At 40.1% G+C, this 18,077-nt stretch overlaps 1 protein-coding gene across 2 annotated transcripts in view; it reads left to right on the top strand.

Annotated features, from left to right (window-relative positions):
* Positions 1 to 42: 42 nt before the first annotated feature.
* The window catches only part of POLR2B (RNA polymerase II subunit B), a 47,651-nt gene continuing 29,616 nt past the window's right edge, over positions 43 to 18,077 (top strand). Inside the window, exons 1-6 of one of the 2 annotated variants that reach the window (XM_035004904.1) lie at positions 43 to 247; positions 7,252 to 7,324; positions 11,769 to 11,919; positions 14,856 to 14,968; positions 15,090 to 15,309; positions 15,677 to 15,835. In XM_035004904.1, the coding sequence (XP_034860795.1) occupies positions 229 to 247; positions 7,252 to 7,324; positions 11,769 to 11,919; positions 14,856 to 14,968; positions 15,090 to 15,309; positions 15,677 to 15,835 (735 nt within the window). In that variant the 5' untranslated portion in view covers positions 43 to 228. Of the gene's footprint in view, positions 248 to 7,251; positions 7,325 to 9,368; positions 9,598 to 11,768; positions 11,920 to 14,855; positions 14,969 to 15,089; positions 15,310 to 15,676; positions 15,836 to 18,077 lie in introns of those variants that run through there. The other variant, XM_035004903.1, reaches the window with a different exon arrangement.

Below are 18,077 nucleotides of genomic sequence, written 5' to 3'. Positions count from 1 at the left end.
CTACGATTTGCGCGTGCGCAATTCTAACTCTCACCAAACCGTAGCCGCCCACTTGCGCAGGCGCAGATCTTACGTAGGCTGCTTTGTGGGTGGCCTTTGGCCTGAGAAGCAGAGCATTCTGGGAACGCCGGAGACGGAAATTACTTCTCTTCACGCTGCGGGTGTTGTAGGCTGCTGCGCGATTTTCTCTGATTCCAAGAGTTAGGAACTTGGGAACCGTTTGCCAATATGTATGACGCGGACGAGGGTAGGTAACTCCTCAGAACACTCCGCGACGACCTAAGGAGGGAAGAGTGGGGAGCTGAACCAGTTGAGGATTTGCGGCCTCCCCCTTACTCGCCGCTCAAGTGTTCCCAGTCGTGCCCCCAACATTCCCCAGGCCGGGAACGAAGCTGGGGTTGTGAGAGATGGAGGGTGCAGGGAACCTTAGCATTAATGCTCCTAGTCAGGTGATTCTTGTTCTCTCCACTTTCTGCTCCTGGCTGAGTCTGATACCGCCTTCCCGGATTGAAATGGCGTGCGGAGCAGTAAGACAGTTTCCGTTGTTTTGACTTTGAAGCAAAGGGCTTCTTTCTTGATTTCCCCCAAGGCCAGAGTGAATTTATTGAATAGTTGAATTGTTGAGTGTTATCCTGTGCCACGCATTGTGTTAGGTTTTACAGACGGGTCAAAGAATCTAGTGTCTGTGTCGGGCGTTCCTTCATGCTGTCATATGTCTAACTAAATTGTCTTAAAAGATGGCCTTTAGGGCGCTTGGGTGGCTCAGTCGGCTAAGCGTCTGTCTTCGGCTCAGATCATGATCCCAGGGTCCTGGGATCGAGCCCCGCATCGGGCTCCCTGCTTAGCAGGGGGTCTACTTCTCCCTCTGCCCCTCTCCCCCTACCCCCCTCCCCGGCTTGTATTCTTTCTCTCACTCACTCTCTCAAATAAATAAAATCTTAAAAAAAAAAAAAAAAGATGACCTTTAAATTTCGTCTCCCCACAGATGGAAGAGTTTTCAGGTGTTATGTATCCTATTGAATAGGGCCAATATGTCTTTGTTTTTTCCTTTCACATGTAGAATTCTTAGTCGTGTCTAGTGTATAGCATGTATTTTTAATGCTGGGTCTTCCATTCTCCATAGCTACTATTTCAAATCACTTTTTTCTGACTCCCAGTCTTGTGGCCACCTCTCAACGTTTCTCCTTATTCCCAGGCCATTCCATGGAGAAAAAGAAGAAAAGGCGTAAACTCTACTGTTTAAACTTCTCTGTCTCATATCTTGAGTTTGGAAATTAGTTAGTATTGTTAGATTTCTTAACTCCTATCTCAGAAAAAAAATTAAAAGTTTTCTTAGCTTAAATTTTGAGTGGGTAGAATATTCTCATGGCTCACAAGGTAGAATATATTAAAATGTTAAAGCATAAGGTTTTATTCTTGTCCACCATCTGTGTAGAGTGGGCCTCCTCCACAATAAGTTACCTCTGTTCTTAGGTTCTCTCTCGAGTGCTTTATGCATATTCAGGCAAATAGAAATGGGATTCTGTTTTCCATCCTTTTACAGAAAAAAGGTAACACACTTTTCTGCACTTTTATTTTTTTATATATGTATTTATATTTAGGAGATTTTCTTGAGCACCTCATTTTTTTTCCACACCTACCTAGTTTGTATGGGTGTACCTTAAGTAGTGTTTTATTGATGGGTATTTGGGTGATATCCGGTCTTTTTCTGGTTCAAATAGTGCTGTTATTAATTATCTTGTACATGTCATTTTGTCCAGTGTAGGTATGTCTGTAGGAGAAATTCCTATAGAATTGTCAGCTCAAATGATAAACATGTGTAACGTTTTGCAGATGGTGCCAAGTGACCTTTATAGTGATTATACTAGTTTATATTCTTTTTTTTTTTAAGATTTTATTTATTTGAGAGATAGAGCACGAGTGGGGAGGGGAGGGAGAAGCAGGCTCCCCGCGAGTAGGAAGCTTGACATGGGGCTCAATCCCAGGACCCCACATCATGACCTGAGCTGAAGACAGACACTCAACTGACTGAGCCACCCAGGTGCCCCAGTATATTCTCATTAGCAATGTATAATAATCCTGTGGAAAGAGAGTTAAAGTTACTTCTCTTTTCAAGTCTGCTCCAGCATTGAGTCTACATTCCATTCCTGCCTGTGTCCTTTGATATCTTTTTTTTTTGAGATTTTATGTATTTGAGAGGCAGAGACAGAGATAGCGACAGAGAGCACGAGTCGGGGGGAGAGGGAGAAGCAGGCTCCCCACGGAATAGGGAGCCTGACTTGGGGTCGATCCCAGGATCCTGGGATCATGACCTGAGTCGAACGTAGATGCTTAACCGACTGAGCCACCGAGGCACCCACCCCTTTTTTTTTAAAGATTTTATTTATTTATTTGAGAGAGCACAAGCCTGAGTTGTGGGGGGAGAAGTGGACTCCCCGCTGAGCAGGGAGCCAAACACGGGGTTCGATCCCAGGACCCCAAGATCATGACTTGAGCTGAAGGCAGATGCCTAACTGACTGAGCCACCCAGGGCCCCGTTTTGATAACTTTATTAGATATGCCCTCATCAGTTTTTCAGACACTCCTCTTCACCAGTCTTCTTTTTCTTTGTGAAATATTAGATCTTTTGTCCTCAAAAAAACAAACTCTTTGTTGTTGTTAAACACTTTGTTTACTTTTTCTTTCAATATTTAGCCTTTCTCCTTTTATTCACAGCCAAACTTCTTTTTTTTTTTTTAAGATTTTATTTATTTATTTGAGAGAGAGAGAATGAGAGCGAGCACATGAGAGGAGGGAGGGTCAGAGGGAGAAGCAGACGCCCTGCCGAGCAGGGAGCCGGATGCGGGACTCGATCCAGGGACTCCAGGATCATGACCTGAGCCGAAGGCAGTTGCTTAACCAACTGAGCCACCCAGGCGCCCACAGCCAAGCTTCTTAAAAAAAAAAAAAAAAGGCTCTTTGTTGTTTCCAGTTCCTATTTTCCAGTTTCTCCTCAACCTATTATAATCTAATTGTGTTCTAGCCACTACATAAAAATAACTCTTTTTTTTTTTTTTTAACAGTCTTGAGGTCTTTTATTTTCTTTACATTTATCATGCAGTGAATTCATAGGGAATGGGTTCCAGCAGTTCCAGCTCCTTTCCATTGGTTCTCACAAGTATGCTTCTCTGGGTGGGGCATGCTGGTGCTTCAGTTGAACCCAAGTACCTTTCTCTTTGGCTTCCTTCTTTTTCTGATCATTTTCCTTCACACACTTCAGGAAGCTATCTTGGCTCTTTGAGTGTTTAATATGCTCAATGCGTACATTAATTCTCTTGGCAAGAATCTTACCCTTAGCTCCCTGCTCGGCAGGGAGTCTGCCTCTCTCTCTGACCCTCCCCCCTCTCATGCTCTCTGTCTCATTCTTTCTCTCAAATAAATAAATAAAATCTTTAAAAAAAAAAAAAAAGAATCTTGCTCTTAACTTGTTTGTTTACAACAATGCCAACAGCATGCTGAGTAACATTGTAGACTCTTCAGTTTTGCCATGGTAACATTTGTGGGGTGTTCCTTTTTGAACAGTGCCCATTCCCTTGATGTCCACAATATCACCTTTCTTAGAGATTCTCATGTATGAGGCTAAAGGAACAACTCCATGTTTTCTTTTTTTTTTTTAATTTTTTTTTTTTAAGATTTTATTTATTTGTGAGAGAGAGAATGAGAGACAGAGAGCATGAGAGGGAGGAGGGTCAGAGGGAGAAGCAGACTCCCCGCTGAGCAGGGAGCCTGATGTGGGACTCGATCCCGGGACTCCAGGATCATGACCTGAGCCGAAGGCAGTCGCTTAACCGACTGAGCCACCCAGGCGCCCAACTCCATGTTTTCTAAAAGGCCTAGAGAACATATAGCAGGTACCTCTCCTCTTTCCCTTTGTGTTGGTCATTTTGGTGAATTGCTGGAAGATGCGGTTCTGGCCGAAAGGTAAAACAGCTCTTGATAAGAATGTCAGTCACTTCGGGCGCCTGGGTGGCTCAGTTGATTAGGCGACTGCTTTCAGCCCAGGTCATGATCCTGGAGTCCCAGGATCGAGTCCCACATCAGGCTCCCAGCTCAGCAGGGAGTCTGCTTCTCCCTCTGACCCTCTCTCCTCTCATGCTCTCTCTCTCTCTCAAATAAATAAATAAAATCTTAAAAAAAAAAAGTTAGTCACTTCTCAGTTGATAGATCAGAGGGACATTTTTCAAACCTTATCCAGACCCTGTGGTAGTCAGCATTGTTGATTACTTCCTCTTGGAAACTCACTCCTTCCTTCTGCCACATAACTCTCACGTAATTCTTCTTACCTGTCTGACATTTCTTCTCATTCTCTTCTATTCGTATTATTTCTGGAGGATTCCATCTCTTCTCCATGGCTTCAGGTACTGTTTGTATGTGGATGACTTCGAATTTACATTTCCAGTCCAGATGTCTTACATATCTAACTGCCACTGGACAACTTCACTTGGATGTGCTCTAAGCTACTCAAACTTGTCACTGCCCAGACTGAGCTATTTTCCTTTACTTATCCACCTTCCTAATCTGCTTTGTCCTGTGTTCTCCATCTCAGTGAGTGGTATCCCCCCTTGTGTTGTTGAAGACAGAAGCCTGGGCATCATTCTTTTTTTTTTTTTTAAAGATTTTATTTATTTGACAGAGAGAGAGACAGAGAGAGCAGGAACACAAGCAGGGGGAGCAGGAGAGGGAGAAGCAGGCTTCCCGCTGAGCAGGGAGCCTGATGCGGGGCTCGATCCCAGGACGCGGGGCTCGATCCCAGGACCCTGGGATCATGACCTGAGTCAAAGGCAGACGCTTAACGACTGAGCCACCCAGGTGCCCCCTGGGCATCATTCTTGATTCCTCTCTTCTGCCCCCATCATCTAATAAGCCACCAAGTCCTGAGGATTCTGTCTCCTAAATATGTCAAATCTGGTCAGTTGTCTGTCACCTCTGCCACAATTTTTAGTTCGGGCCACTACCATCTCTTACCTAGATTACTTCTCCAGATTCTCAACTGGTTTGTGTGCTCCAGGTTTCTTTCCTTTCCATTCACTGTCCATACTATGGCCATAGTGATCTTTCAGAAATGAAAATCTGATCTAGCCACACCCTTGTTAAAATCTTAGGGTGGTTCCTCAAAGCTCTGTTGGTAAAGACCAGTCTCTTTAACCACTCCAACTTCACACTTCATGCTTCAGCTACATTAGCCTTCTTTCATTCCTTCAATAGCTTTCATTTTTTGGAGTCTTTTGTGCAAATTGTTTTTTCTTTTTGAAAGACTACTTTCTCTACCCCTCCCATCCTCACCCTTTCCTTTTGCCTGGTTTACTCCTATTTATTCATACATGAGGTCTCTGCTCAGCTCAGCTTTTGGGAAGTCTACCCTAACCTCCTCAGGTCTTGGTTAGGACTGCCCATTCACGTTGTTCTTCCTCTTCATTGACTTCATCTTATTTGTATCCCTCCAGTAGGTGATAATCTCCCTGCGGATACAGTCATCTTTTATCTTATTGAAGGTTGTGTTTCCAATGCCTGGGATATAGTAAATACATTCAATAAGTATTTGATGAATGGAAATGGATGAATGAGTAAATGAGTCTCCTTCGTGGATTCATTTTTTTTTCACATGACTCTAATAGAGGTATTCCTTAATATCCTGCCTTTAGTCTTCTTCTCTATGGAAGCTCTCTGTATGCTACCAACCACTTGTTAATGATTCTTAGCTTTTTGTAATTTAGACCCCTTATTTGAGTTTTATATTTATAGCCAGTTGTTTACTGCAGGTATTTAAAGGGATAAATGATTCACAAGTGTACCTAAAGCTAACCTCCTCATTTCTCTCTTTTTCCCACCTTCTTGCTTCTCTATGTGGCTGTGATATTAACCTCTAATCTGTCATCAAAGCTAGATATCTCTGAGCTATTTTAGATACCTTTGTTTTTCTTACCACTCCCCCCCCGCCATGTATAGGAATCAGTAATTCCAATTTGTTCAAGAAGCATTTATTATATAATTTGTTTTGAACATGTATTAAATTTTGAATTGAAACCTCTTAAGTTTTACAGGCTATATAAGTTAGAATATAAAAACAAAAATACAGCACACTTCTCTTTTACATAAGATGATGAGACCAATAGCAGAGGACCAGTGCACTCTGATTTTTCAAATCCCCTATTGTTCAGATTACTATTGCTGCATAACTACCCTAAAATTTGGCTGCTTAAAAATTAATGTGCTCATGGATTCGGTGGGTTAGGAATTTGGATAGAGCATAGTAGGAATGACTTGTTTGCTCCGTGATGTCAGTGGTTCAATGCAAAGACTCAAAGTTTGGGTGTTGACAACTGGGGCCTTGAAGATCTAGAGTGTTTATTACTCAGATGTCTGGCACCTAGCCTAGCAGGACTCAAGGACCAGGATTGACGGGAGCATCTGTAAGTGTCCTCTCCATATGATTTGGGCTTCCTTGTACTATACAAGCCTTAGAGTAGTAGGACTTAACTAATGGCCACTCAGAGTTCCAGAAACACATGTTTCAGTAAACAAGGTGGAATTGCATTGCCTTTTCTTACCTAGCTTTTTAAGTCATGTAGTGTGGCTTCAGCTGCTTTCTTTTAGTTATGGCAGTGTCAGAGACCCGCCCAGATTTAAGGGGAGGAAAAATAGACCCCTGTATCTTGATGGTAGGCATATCAAGATGACATTATAAAAGAACATGTGAAATGAAGCTATAGTTGTGGCCATCTTCGGAAAATACAGTCTGTCATACCTTTACCTGTATTAAATGTTGCTGTAATAAACCACTGTACCTTAGGGTATTGTCCAGCTATTGGAACCCTTCTCTGGCTTTACTTCCTTACCCTAATCTTTCACTCCAGTCTCTGAAGAAGACTACATGCTTGCTCCTAGTTATCATTATAGTTAGCTATTAATGAGAATTACATGGACTTCCTGCAGAAGATGGAATATTAACAAATTCACACAACTTATACTAAACCTTTGTAGTGTATACTGGGAGAATACCTATGTGACGTAGACCTTTGTATACATAGATGTGTACCTGTGTATATTGTAATATATTAGTAATTCAATTAAGTGAAAGTTTAGAAAAGTGGGGTAAAAGGATTGCTTTTTATTTAACAGAGAGTAAATATGTTTCTGCTACTTCAAATCATAGGGAGATGTTAACTACTAGCATTTTATTGCATACGGGTACAATATTTTTGGTTTTTGCAGACATGCAATATGATGAAGATGATGATGAAATCACCCCAGACTTGTGGCAAGAAGCATGCTGGATTGTAATCAGGTAACTTTTGAGACCAAACTTAGTAAGCCTTAAAAGGCACAATAACCTATAAAGGGATTTCCTGCTTATTCTGTTCTTGAAAATTAGATGTTTATATGAATATGCTACATGAGAACTGGTTTCTCTATTTATGTATTTAACTTGAACTTTTAAAGTATTTCAGACTTAAGTAAAGTTACACAAAGAATTCATATATACATTTCACTCAGGTTCCCTAGATGTTAACCTTACATACTTTCTTTGCCTTTTTTTCCCTTTCTCTGAATATTTTTTCCCTGAGACATTTGAGAGTAAGTTGCAGACCTAAGAATATTCTTTTACATAATCATAAGTCATCAAAATCAGAAAATTGATATTAATACAATAATTTAATCTACAGATCTTACCCAAATTTTGCCAGTTGTCCCACTAATGTTGTTCATAGCAAAATACATTTTTTTCTCATCCTGGATCCATCCTAGGATTACATATTGCATTTAGTTTTCATGACTTATTTTTTTGTCTCCTGTAATTTAGAACAGTTCCTCAGTTTTCCTCTTTTCTTTTTTTTTTGACCTTGGCATTTTTGAAGAATACAGGCCAGTTGCTTTTTAGAATGCCCCTCAGTTTGGGTTTTTCTGATGTTTCCTCATAATTAGATTCAAATGATTACTTTTGGCAGCAGTGATGTTCTCTCTGCAGTCTATCAGGAGGCACGTGATGCCCATTTTTTTCCATTACTGGTGTTTATTTTTGGGTTTTCTTATTATTTTAAATGGATAAAGTTACTTTAGGTTGTGTTTCAGCCGAAATTCCCATCCAATTCTAAGGGTTAATTAAAATGTAACAAAACTCAGAAGCCTTACATGTAGGTAAGAAAAATAACTTTCTAAGTATTGAAGTAACATCTTGCTGTGTTAGGATATAAAATGCTACAACTCTGCTCTTTTATTTATTTATTTATTTATTTATTTATTTATTTATTTATTTAAGAGAGAGAGAATGAGAGACAGAGAGCACGAGAGGGAAGAGGGCAGAGGGAGAAGCAGACCCCCTGCTGAGCAGGGAGCCCAATGTGGGACTCGATCTCGGGACTCCAGGATCATGACCTGAGCCGAAGGTAGTCGCTTAACCAACTGAGCCACCCAGGCGCCCTACAACTCTGCTCTTTTATCAAACTGACAATTGCTGTCTATATAGTAACGGAATGCTGTCTCTTTGAGCCCTTTCATCTCCAAGATGCACATCCTCTTGGTTGACAGTCTCTTCCTTTTCAAAGAACATATGCTTCCAACATTGTACCAGTTGTATTTGGAGTATAACTGAACCTTCTTGAACCTTGTTTTATTAAAAATATATTGAGATTTTGAGATGTAGATGTATATTTTTACTACTAAACATGGGCTATACAAACTTCGTATTAAGGGGCTCCTGGGTGGCTCAGTCGTTAAGCGTCTGCCTTCGGCTCAGTCATGATCCCAGTGTCCTGGGATCGAGCCCCGCATCGAGCTCCCTGCTCTGTGGGAAGCCTGCTTCTCCCTCCCCCCCCACTCCCCCTGCTTGTGTTCCCTCTTTTTGCTCTCTCTCTGTCAAATAAATAAATAAAATCTTGGGGGAAAAAAAAGAAACTTCGTATTAAGACATTTGTATCTTCTATGATCTTTGAGTATTAAACACCAAGGGGCATCTTACTAGGAAAAATTAACTAGGTAGATATTCTGTGGGTATGCCTTATTCTACAATATCCAGGGAGAAAGAATATTTTGATCTTAAAGAATTGTTTTCAATATATGTGATTGGTTGTTCAAGGTAAACAATTGTGAATAGTCACCCTATTTAACATTGGTTACAAAATATTTGATTTTTTTTTTTCGGTTTTATACCTTATTTGACAATCAGTGATTAGTTCTCATCCACATTAACTATCTGTAGATTTTTTAAAGTGGTGACAGGTACATAGGTAACCAGTGTGTAGAGCTTGTTTGGTGAATCTTCATCCTCATTACGTTTTCTGGACAACTGCACACAGATACAGTATGGAACATTCCTTATTCCTTTGGCCTAGACAGCTTTGTTGAGCTTGGTGTCAGTGCACACATCTGGAGTTCCCGTCTCCTTCGTGGCAAGATTCCGGATCTCTTTGAGTGCCCAAGGGGCACGCTTCTTGAAACCCACTCCATGGATGTGCTTGTGAATGTTGGTGGTGTATTCTCTGGTCACTACCTCGTTGATGGCAGAACGGCCCTTCTTCTTCTCACCACCCTTCTTCGCGGGAGCCATTCTGCCGGGCCCTGGTTGGAAAAACAAAATATTTGATTTTTATATTTTAATTGACTATAGGTGCTTTGTCTATTGTGAGATGATGCTTTTTTTTTTTTTTCCACTTTTTAACATCAAAGTGATTTTTTTCTAAAGCATTGTGGCTATGATGTTACATAATATTATCAGGGACTTCAGGAAGATGACTTCTGGTAAAATAATCAAGATAGATATAAATATGAGATATTTATATAGTTTAGGTATGTAAAGAACAACTTTTTTTTCCCAAAGATTTATTTATTAGAGCGCGTGCTTGTGCCTGCACATGTGAGTGGGGGGAAGGGCAGAGGGAGAAGGAGAGAAACAGACTCCTTGCTTGAGCATGGAGCCCCACATGGGGCTCCATCCCAACACATTGAGATCATGACTTGAGCTGAAATCAAGAGTTGGACGCTTAACTAACTGAGCCACCAGGCGCCCCAAGGATAACATTCTAATGAAGCCGTGTTCTAATGATCTTGGGAAGTCTTCCTGGGGGAATGAAACTTATCCATAGTTTTGTGAAGATTTTTTTTTTGTTGAAGATTTTTCGTTGTTAATTGTCTATAAAAACCATTGTTACTTAAATTACAGACAGTGCCTTTTTCCACGTGTTTCTTACATATCAGTGGTGGACTCAAATGGTTGTGAGAAATTTCTTTCCTGTTAGCTCACAGTCTCTACTGAAGGAAATTGCCCTATCCATTCTTCCGGCTGTACCTTATACAAGGATGATTGTGTGCTCTGTTGTCTGCCATAGGACCTAACTTCTAATATTGATATCCATGATTAATTGAATCAGGGTGAGATCTTGACGCAAAGCCAGCCAGTTAATTGGCCTGCTGGTGACCTGTGAAGTGACCTGGTGATGCCAAAATGGGAGACTGGTGATTAGTTGGGCTTGGCATATTGCCTCAGAAAATTGATGTGAGGATAAGGGAGTTGGGGAGCGGAAGCTAAGAAAGTGTCAGAGATACAAGATGCAAGGGTCACAAGGTGAAGGAATTGAGACATGGGGGTGTGCTCATGGGACATTTCCTGAGGGCTGATGAGATAATCCAGTCCTTAGGGTTGTGGTAAATCTCAGAGCTCTTCCAGTCTCACTGAAGCCCAGCTATATAACTGTTTCTGGGTGGTGGTGAGGAGTGAGATTGCTCTCGTACTTATATTGTCTTGTACCTTTATTATATATATTCTTCTCCCTTCCTTCACGTGAACAAGAATCTGTTCCTTGTAAACCGTATGTCTCTTTTTTTAGATTCTTCATTCTTCTTTAGGGCTTCATTATGTGATTTCTGTATCTATTGGTAACTCCCATCTCTTACCCATACTTCATTTTTTATCATCAGTCATTTGATGAGTATTTTCACTTGAATGACTTACTCTCATCCCACCTTTAACATATACAAATTAGAACTAATCCTAAACCTAAAATTGAAGTTTTTATACCTTCCATATTTTAGTCATGGGTATCATCATTTTCCCTGTTACTCAAATTAGAGTTCTTTTATCTTTGACTATACATTTTCTTTAGTTTAAGATTTATTTATTTTAGAGAGAGAGAGAGCAAGCATGGTGGGGAGGCGCAGAGGGAGAATTTTAAGCAGACTCCTCGCTGACTGCAGAGCCCCACCTGGGGCTCGATCTCATCACCCTGAGATCATGACCCGAGCCGAAACCAAGAGTCAGACGCTTAATTGACTGTGCCACTCAGTATCCACATTTTCTTTAGTTTGAAGAAATGTTTCAAAGGGGTTGGATGAAGGGCGCCTGGCTGGCTCAGTCAGAGGAGTATGCAGCTCTTGATCTTGGGGTCATGAGTTTGAGCCCCACATGGGCTGTAGAGATTACTTAAATAAATAAAACTTAGAAAAAGAGATTGGATAAAACTTATAAAGGACATTTATATTAGTGCTTCCTTATAGTTTTTTTGTTGTGCTTTAATTATTTTACCCATAAGTCTTGTTTCCTGAAACTTAACAAATTCTACAAAGAAACCTGGTCTCACCCTGTTTTTGGATAACTCATAGTATCTGTATAATGATGGGCTTATAGTGGTTGGTATTTAACAATTGATTATTTGTTGGATTTAATTATAATGAAAACGAGGAAATATGCTAGAAAATCACTGACTTGTAACTGGTTATCAACTGCAATATTTTCCCAGTTCCTATTTTGATGAGAAAGGCTTGGTCAGACAACAGCTGGATTCTTTTGATGAGTTTATTCAGATGTCTGTTCAAAGAATTGTGGAAGATGCCCCACCTATAGACCTACAAGCCGAAGCTCAGCATGCTAGCGGAGAAGTTGAAGAACCGGTAAGATGGTTATTCTAATAAAGTAACATATGTGAAAGAAGAGTTTTGATTTGGAACTTCAGTCCTTTTCTCACCTGGCCTACAGGTAAAAGAAAAAAAAATAGGTGTTTTAGCAGGGTACTTACAGCATCTTTTACCTTACAGTTCCTGATTTCTTCTTTTTTTTTTTTTTTTTTAAGATTTTATTTATTTATTTGAGAAAGAGAGAGAGAGCATTGTGGGGGAGGGTCAGAGGGAGAAGCAGACTCCCCGCCGAGCAGGGAGCCTGATGTGGGACTCGATCCCAGGACTCCAGGATCATGACCCCAGCCGAAGGCAGTCGCTTAACCAACTAAGCCACCCAGGTGCCCCCCCCGCCCCCGATTTATTCTTACTAATGAAGAGATACATTTTTGCAAGTAATCCAAAACCCTAATCCTTATTCAGATAGTAGGGATTTAGTTGGGGAGGGAGGACTTAGAAATACGATGAACTAGTAGGAGAAGCAAGCCACAAATAGTCATATTGCTTCAGAAAGCCTTTTTTCTTTCACAGTAAGTAATCATGAAAGAAAATGTATTTGAAGGACTTTTCTCCTTCTTATCTTTTGTAAGGAATACATTATTATAACAATATAAGAGATAATAAAAGAAAATCACCCAAACATACCAGCTATTTTAGTTTTTCTAAATTCCTCACAGTCTTTGGTTACACATGTGTATGTTCTTAGCATTGTTAAAATCATAAGGGTATAATTTTATAATCTGGTTTTACATGAGTGATTGTAAAGAAGTATATAGTCCAAAGTAATTGCTGTCCCTAGTTTTTGAGAAGAGAGATGGAGAAACTGAAAAACAAAGTGAGTCAGGGAGAGCCCCAGTTCAGTCTTTTTTTTTATTTGTAGTTAAGTTCAGTCCTTTTCTGTAGCTAATCTCCTAAGGGCTGATCTATTCTCATTCTGGTTCGAGATGCTGCATAGACTTTTGCTCTTTTTTTTTTTTTTTTTTTTTTTAAAGATTTTATTTATTTGAGACAGAGGGAATGAGAGACAGAGAGCATGAGAGGGAGGAGGGTCAGAGGGAGAAGCAGACTCCTTGCTGAGCAGGGAGCCCGATGCGGGACTCGATCCCGGAACTCCAGGATCATGACCTGAGCCGAAGGCAGTCGCTTAACCAACTGAGCCACCCAGGCGCCCTAGACTTTTGCTCTTAAGAACAAAAATAATCAGCTCTTCTGGCATTGTGTTGGAAAAATGGGCTTTTTTTTTTTAATGGCATTTTCTCTTCCTCGTATTTGCAAAACAAAAGAGATAATAATATAACAGACTCAAAGTGCCACTACTATTAAGTAAAATCGAGGAAGAGATCTGAGGCTGGAGTATCAGAACTTGGTGGAGGGGTGCCTGGGTGGCTCAGTTGTTAAGCGTCTGCCTTCAGCTCAGGTCATGATCCCAGGGTCCTGGGATCGAGCCCCGCATCAGGCTCCCTGCTCCGTGGGAAGCCTGCTTCTCCCTCTCCCACTCCCCCTGCTTGTGTTCCCTCTCTGGCTGTGTCTCTCTCTGTCAAATAAATAAATAAAATCTTTAAAAAAAGAAAAGAACTTGGTGGAAAAGATGGGGGGAGACTTAAGCTGACCATGAAGGGCAAGGTAGGACTTGTCCTAGTAGAGAAAAGATACTTAGGAGGTTCAGCAAGAAAATACTTGGTATTATTTGGCTTGGGGATGGAATGACCACAATAGTCAGTATATGATTTTTGGCTTGATCTGTTTTTGATAGGTGTTAGTGGAAGTTAAGATAGAATGAGATTGTCACAGGCTTTGGATGTCATTAGGAATTGTTGAAAGATTGTCAAAGAATGTACATAAAGCATTATTTTAGGAAGGTTACTTTGGAAATGGTTTTTAGTTGGGAGTGGGAAGAGGCTAGAGACAGATAAAAACCTTTGAATATCCTAGACTTAAGATGATAGTGTTCTAGGGGCGCCTGGGTGGCTCAGTCGTTAAGTGACTGCCTTCGACTCAGGTCCTGATCCTAGGGTCCTGGGATCGAGCCCTGCATCGGGCTCCCTGCTCCACGGGAAGCCCGCTTCTCCCTCTCCCACTCCCCCACTTGTGTTCCCTCTCTCGCTGTGTCTCTCTCCGTCAAATAAAATCTTTAAAAAAAAAAAAAAAGATAATAGTGTTCTAGACTAGGGTGATGGTAGAAATAAGGAGTAGAGGGATGGCTTCCCTTTGGTTCATTATCACCACCAGTTCTTTCTGCCCTTTATCTACTCCAGTTTGGGGGAACTTGGGTGTTAATTACGGTTACTGGTCTGTTTAGTCCCATTGTCTCTTTGTCTGAGATTTGGTTTAGAGAGAAACCTACTATCCATTTATTTCTGGAAAGTCCTCATGGATCTTGTTTTGGGGAGTGAATAGATATTAATTGAAAACTTTTTTTTTTTGAGTGGGCTGAGCTATAGTCAGGGTTGGAAGTTGGAAGTTGTCAGTCCTTTATAGAGTAATTAGGGTTTTTTTGTATATTGAAGAGTTAGGTTATTTTTTTGGTGTTTTGTTGAATAGATTAGAGCATGGTCCTAATTGTCTGAATTTATCTTTTCTGGTAACTTTCTACTTATGGTCTTAACCAAGGAGAGGGCACATAAAACTATATAGATTATTTACACAAATCCTTTTAACTATTTGACACAGAGCATATGAGATATGTGCATCGTCTTTATTTACTTGGGATATTTTAAGACTGTCTTTTGTCTTAAGAAAGCAATTAAGTATTCAACTTGACATCTATGGAATATGGATATTGGCTTTGGAGAGTCTTTGTATTAGTAAAGTGGGTTAAGTTCAGCAGTTTCTAGAGCTGCTTCTAGTCAAAATGTTAATGTTGATTAAAATGGAATTATTAAAACTTTTATGGAAAAAAGTTACCCTTTTCATGTTTTTTGGTTTCCTTTTAGCCAAGATACTTGCTGAAGTTTGAACAAATTTACCTCTCCAAACCTACCCATTGGGAAAGAGATGGTGCTCCTTCACCAATGATGCCAAATGAGGCCAGATTAAGAAATCTCACGTAAGAATTTTTCCAACAATTGATATTGAAATACAGTTCAGAAAATGTAATTTTGACCAGTTCAATTGAGAGTTTAGCAAATACGTTACTATAACTTGTGATCTTACTTTTGTTTCTAAAGGTATTCTGCTCCACTTTATGTTGATATAACAAAAACAGTCATTAAGGAAGGTGAAGAACAACTTCAAACTCAGCATCAGAAAACTTTTATAGGAAAAATTCCAATTATGTTGCGTTCAACTTATTGCCTGTTGAATGGCTTAACAGATCGTGATCTTTGTGAGTTAAATGAATGCCCCTTGGATCCTGGTGGATATTTCATTATTAATGGATCAGAAAAGGTATAAGCATTATTTAAAGAAAATTATAATACCGTAATTAAGATTTAAGTTATGAAAGTTCAAATTAAAAAGTAAATTTGGATACAGAATAACCTGGAAGTGGTAATTGAATTATTTAGGGGGTGACAGCTAAACTTACGTAAACCAGAATTTTATTTAGCTATATATGATAAACACTAGAAATTTGGTGGTGTTTGAGCTTATGTGTTTCTGTGAAGCATTTATGTAAAATGGAGTTTGTAAAGTTCAAGAATTGATGTTTCAGTGAGCCCATGTGATCAGATTAAATTAAGATGCAGATTTTACTCTTCTTTCTACTTCAAAGACCTGTGGGTTTTATGGCATAACTTTTTTGTTGTCCATATAGGTTCTGATTGCTCAAGAGAAAATGGCAACAAACACAGTCTATGTGTTTGCCAAAAAGGATTCTAAATATGCCTACACGGGAGAGTGTAGATCATGTCTGGAGAATTCTTCACGACCCACCAGTACTATTTGGGTTAGCATGCTGGCAAGAGGGGGACAGGTATGGACTGGAATATGATACTGTTTGGATTTATTTATTTTTTTGTCTAGTCTTATAATTTATCAGACTGCATTCTTAGTCAAAAAAGTTTTTCTGGAGTATATTGTCAGTGTTATATGTAGGTGTTTTATTATTTACTTATTGCTAGTAGCAAATTACTCCAGTAGCAACATTTATCATCTCACAGTTTCTGTGAATCCAGAATGGGGGTGTGGCTTCACTGGGTCCTCTGGCTGAGCATCTCTTACAAGGCTGCAGTCAAGGTGTTTGCCTGACCTGCAGTCATGTTAATGCTCATTTCACATGGTTGTCTGCAGGATTCAGTTCTCTGTGGGCTGTTGAACTGAGAGACTCAGTTCTTTCCTGACTGTTGGCTGGAACCCTCAGTTCTTGGCCATGTGGTTCTCTTCCATGTAGCTGCTGACAACATGGCAGCTTGCTTCATCAGGGAGAGTAATTGACAGGAGCCATAGAGAGAACAAGCAAGATGGAAATCACAGACTTTTATAACTTAATCTTAGAAGCAGCATCCTATCATTTTTACCATGTTCTCTTTGTTAAATGTAAGCCGGTATGTTCATCCCATTGTCAAGGGGAGGGAATTGCACAAGGCAATAAGAGTAGTAGGTGGGAGTCCTTGGGCACCATCTTAGAAGCTGCCTACCACGGGTATGTTACTTGTAATAATAATACCTGGCCTTGGGGCGCCTGGGTGGCTCAGTCGGTTGAGCGTCCTACTCTTGATTTTGGCTCAGGTCATGATCTCAGGGTTGTGAGATTGAGCTCCATGTTGGGCTCCCTGCTCATTGTGGTCTCTGTGCTCAACGCGGAGTCTACTGGACATTTCCTCTCCCTCTCCCACTGCCCCTCCGCACACTACTGGAGCATGCTCTCTCTCTCTTTCAAATAAATAAATAAATGAAGTCTTTTTTTTTTTTTTTAAGGTTTTATTTATTTGACAGGGAGAGCACAAGCATGGGAAGCTGCAGAGGGAGAGAGAGAAGCAGGCTCCCCACTGAGCAGGGAGCCGGACTGGGGCTTGATCCCAGAACCTTGGGCTCATGACCTGAATAGAAGGGAGACGCTTAACCAACTGAGCCACCCAGGCGCCCCAATAAATAAAATCTTTATAAAAAAAAATAGGGTAGCCTTTCTTGAATATTTGCTGTGTGCCTGTTTTGTTACTCAGATTGCTTGATTTTATGTTTACAACTATCTTCTAAAGTAGTTGTAATTGCCTCTTTAATTTCAGGTACGGTTTTTATTATATTTTGTTTTGAATAAGTCATACATGCACATTAAAATAGTTCAAAAGTAGAAAAAAAGAGTATACTATCAAAAGTAGTCTTCCTTTGACCCTTCCTTTCCCCAGAGGCAGCTGCTTTTGATAATTTCTCATGAATCGGTTCAGAAATTATCTTAATGCAAAAAATACAAATGGGAGCATGTGATACACACTGTTTGAACTTTGCTGGTATCCTTTAAAAACATGTTTAGATGAGCACTTGATCATTATTTTGGAGCTGTTATATGCCATATGTAGATGTAGCATAATTTATTTAACCTTTTCCCTTTTGATGGACATTTAGGTTTCTACTCTTGTGCCTTGCAAACAGTCTTGTAGAGCCTAATACCACCTTTTTAAGTCTTACAAAAATGAAAAACTTGAAGATTAGAGCATTTTAACTACCTGAAGTTAAACACATATGTAGAATCGGTGTTTTAAAGAATTAAAATGATTTTTACTTGTAAATAGAGGTAGAATGGGGCCCAAGTACAAGTGTTTGGAAAAGATCTCAGGTGTAATTGATGTACAGTCTTTGTTGAGAAGCATTGGCCTAGATCATGAGTGCAAAGAAATGAAAACAGTATATTAAATTATCGTGGCAGCTATGGGCAAAATGAATGAATTAGAGGCAGAGAAAGGAAAATCATCTGGCGCACCTGACTGGCTCAGTTGGTAGAGCCTACAACTTTTTTTTTTAAATTTTTTATTGTTATGTTAATCACCATACATTACATCATTAGTTTTAGATGTAGTGTTCCATGATTCATTGTTTGTGCATAACACTCAGTGCTCCATGCAGAATGTGCCCTCTTTAATACCCATCACCTGGCTAACCCATCCTCCCACCCCCCTCCCCTCTAGAACCCTCAGTTTGTTTTTCAGAGTCCATTGTCTCTCATGGTTCATCTCCCCCTCTGATTTCCCCCCCTTCATTCTTCCCTCCTGCTATCTTCT

Source organism: Mirounga leonina, unplaced genomic scaffold (genome assembly GCF_011800145.1).
Source record: "Mirounga leonina isolate KUSES-001 unplaced genomic scaffold, KU_Mleo_1.0 Mir_129, whole genome shotgun sequence".
NCBI classification, from domain to species: domain Eukaryota; kingdom Metazoa; phylum Chordata; class Mammalia; order Carnivora; family Phocidae; genus Mirounga; species Mirounga leonina.
The sequence above is the reverse complement of the archived record's forward strand: the minus strand, read 5'-3'. Positions and strand labels throughout refer to the sequence as shown.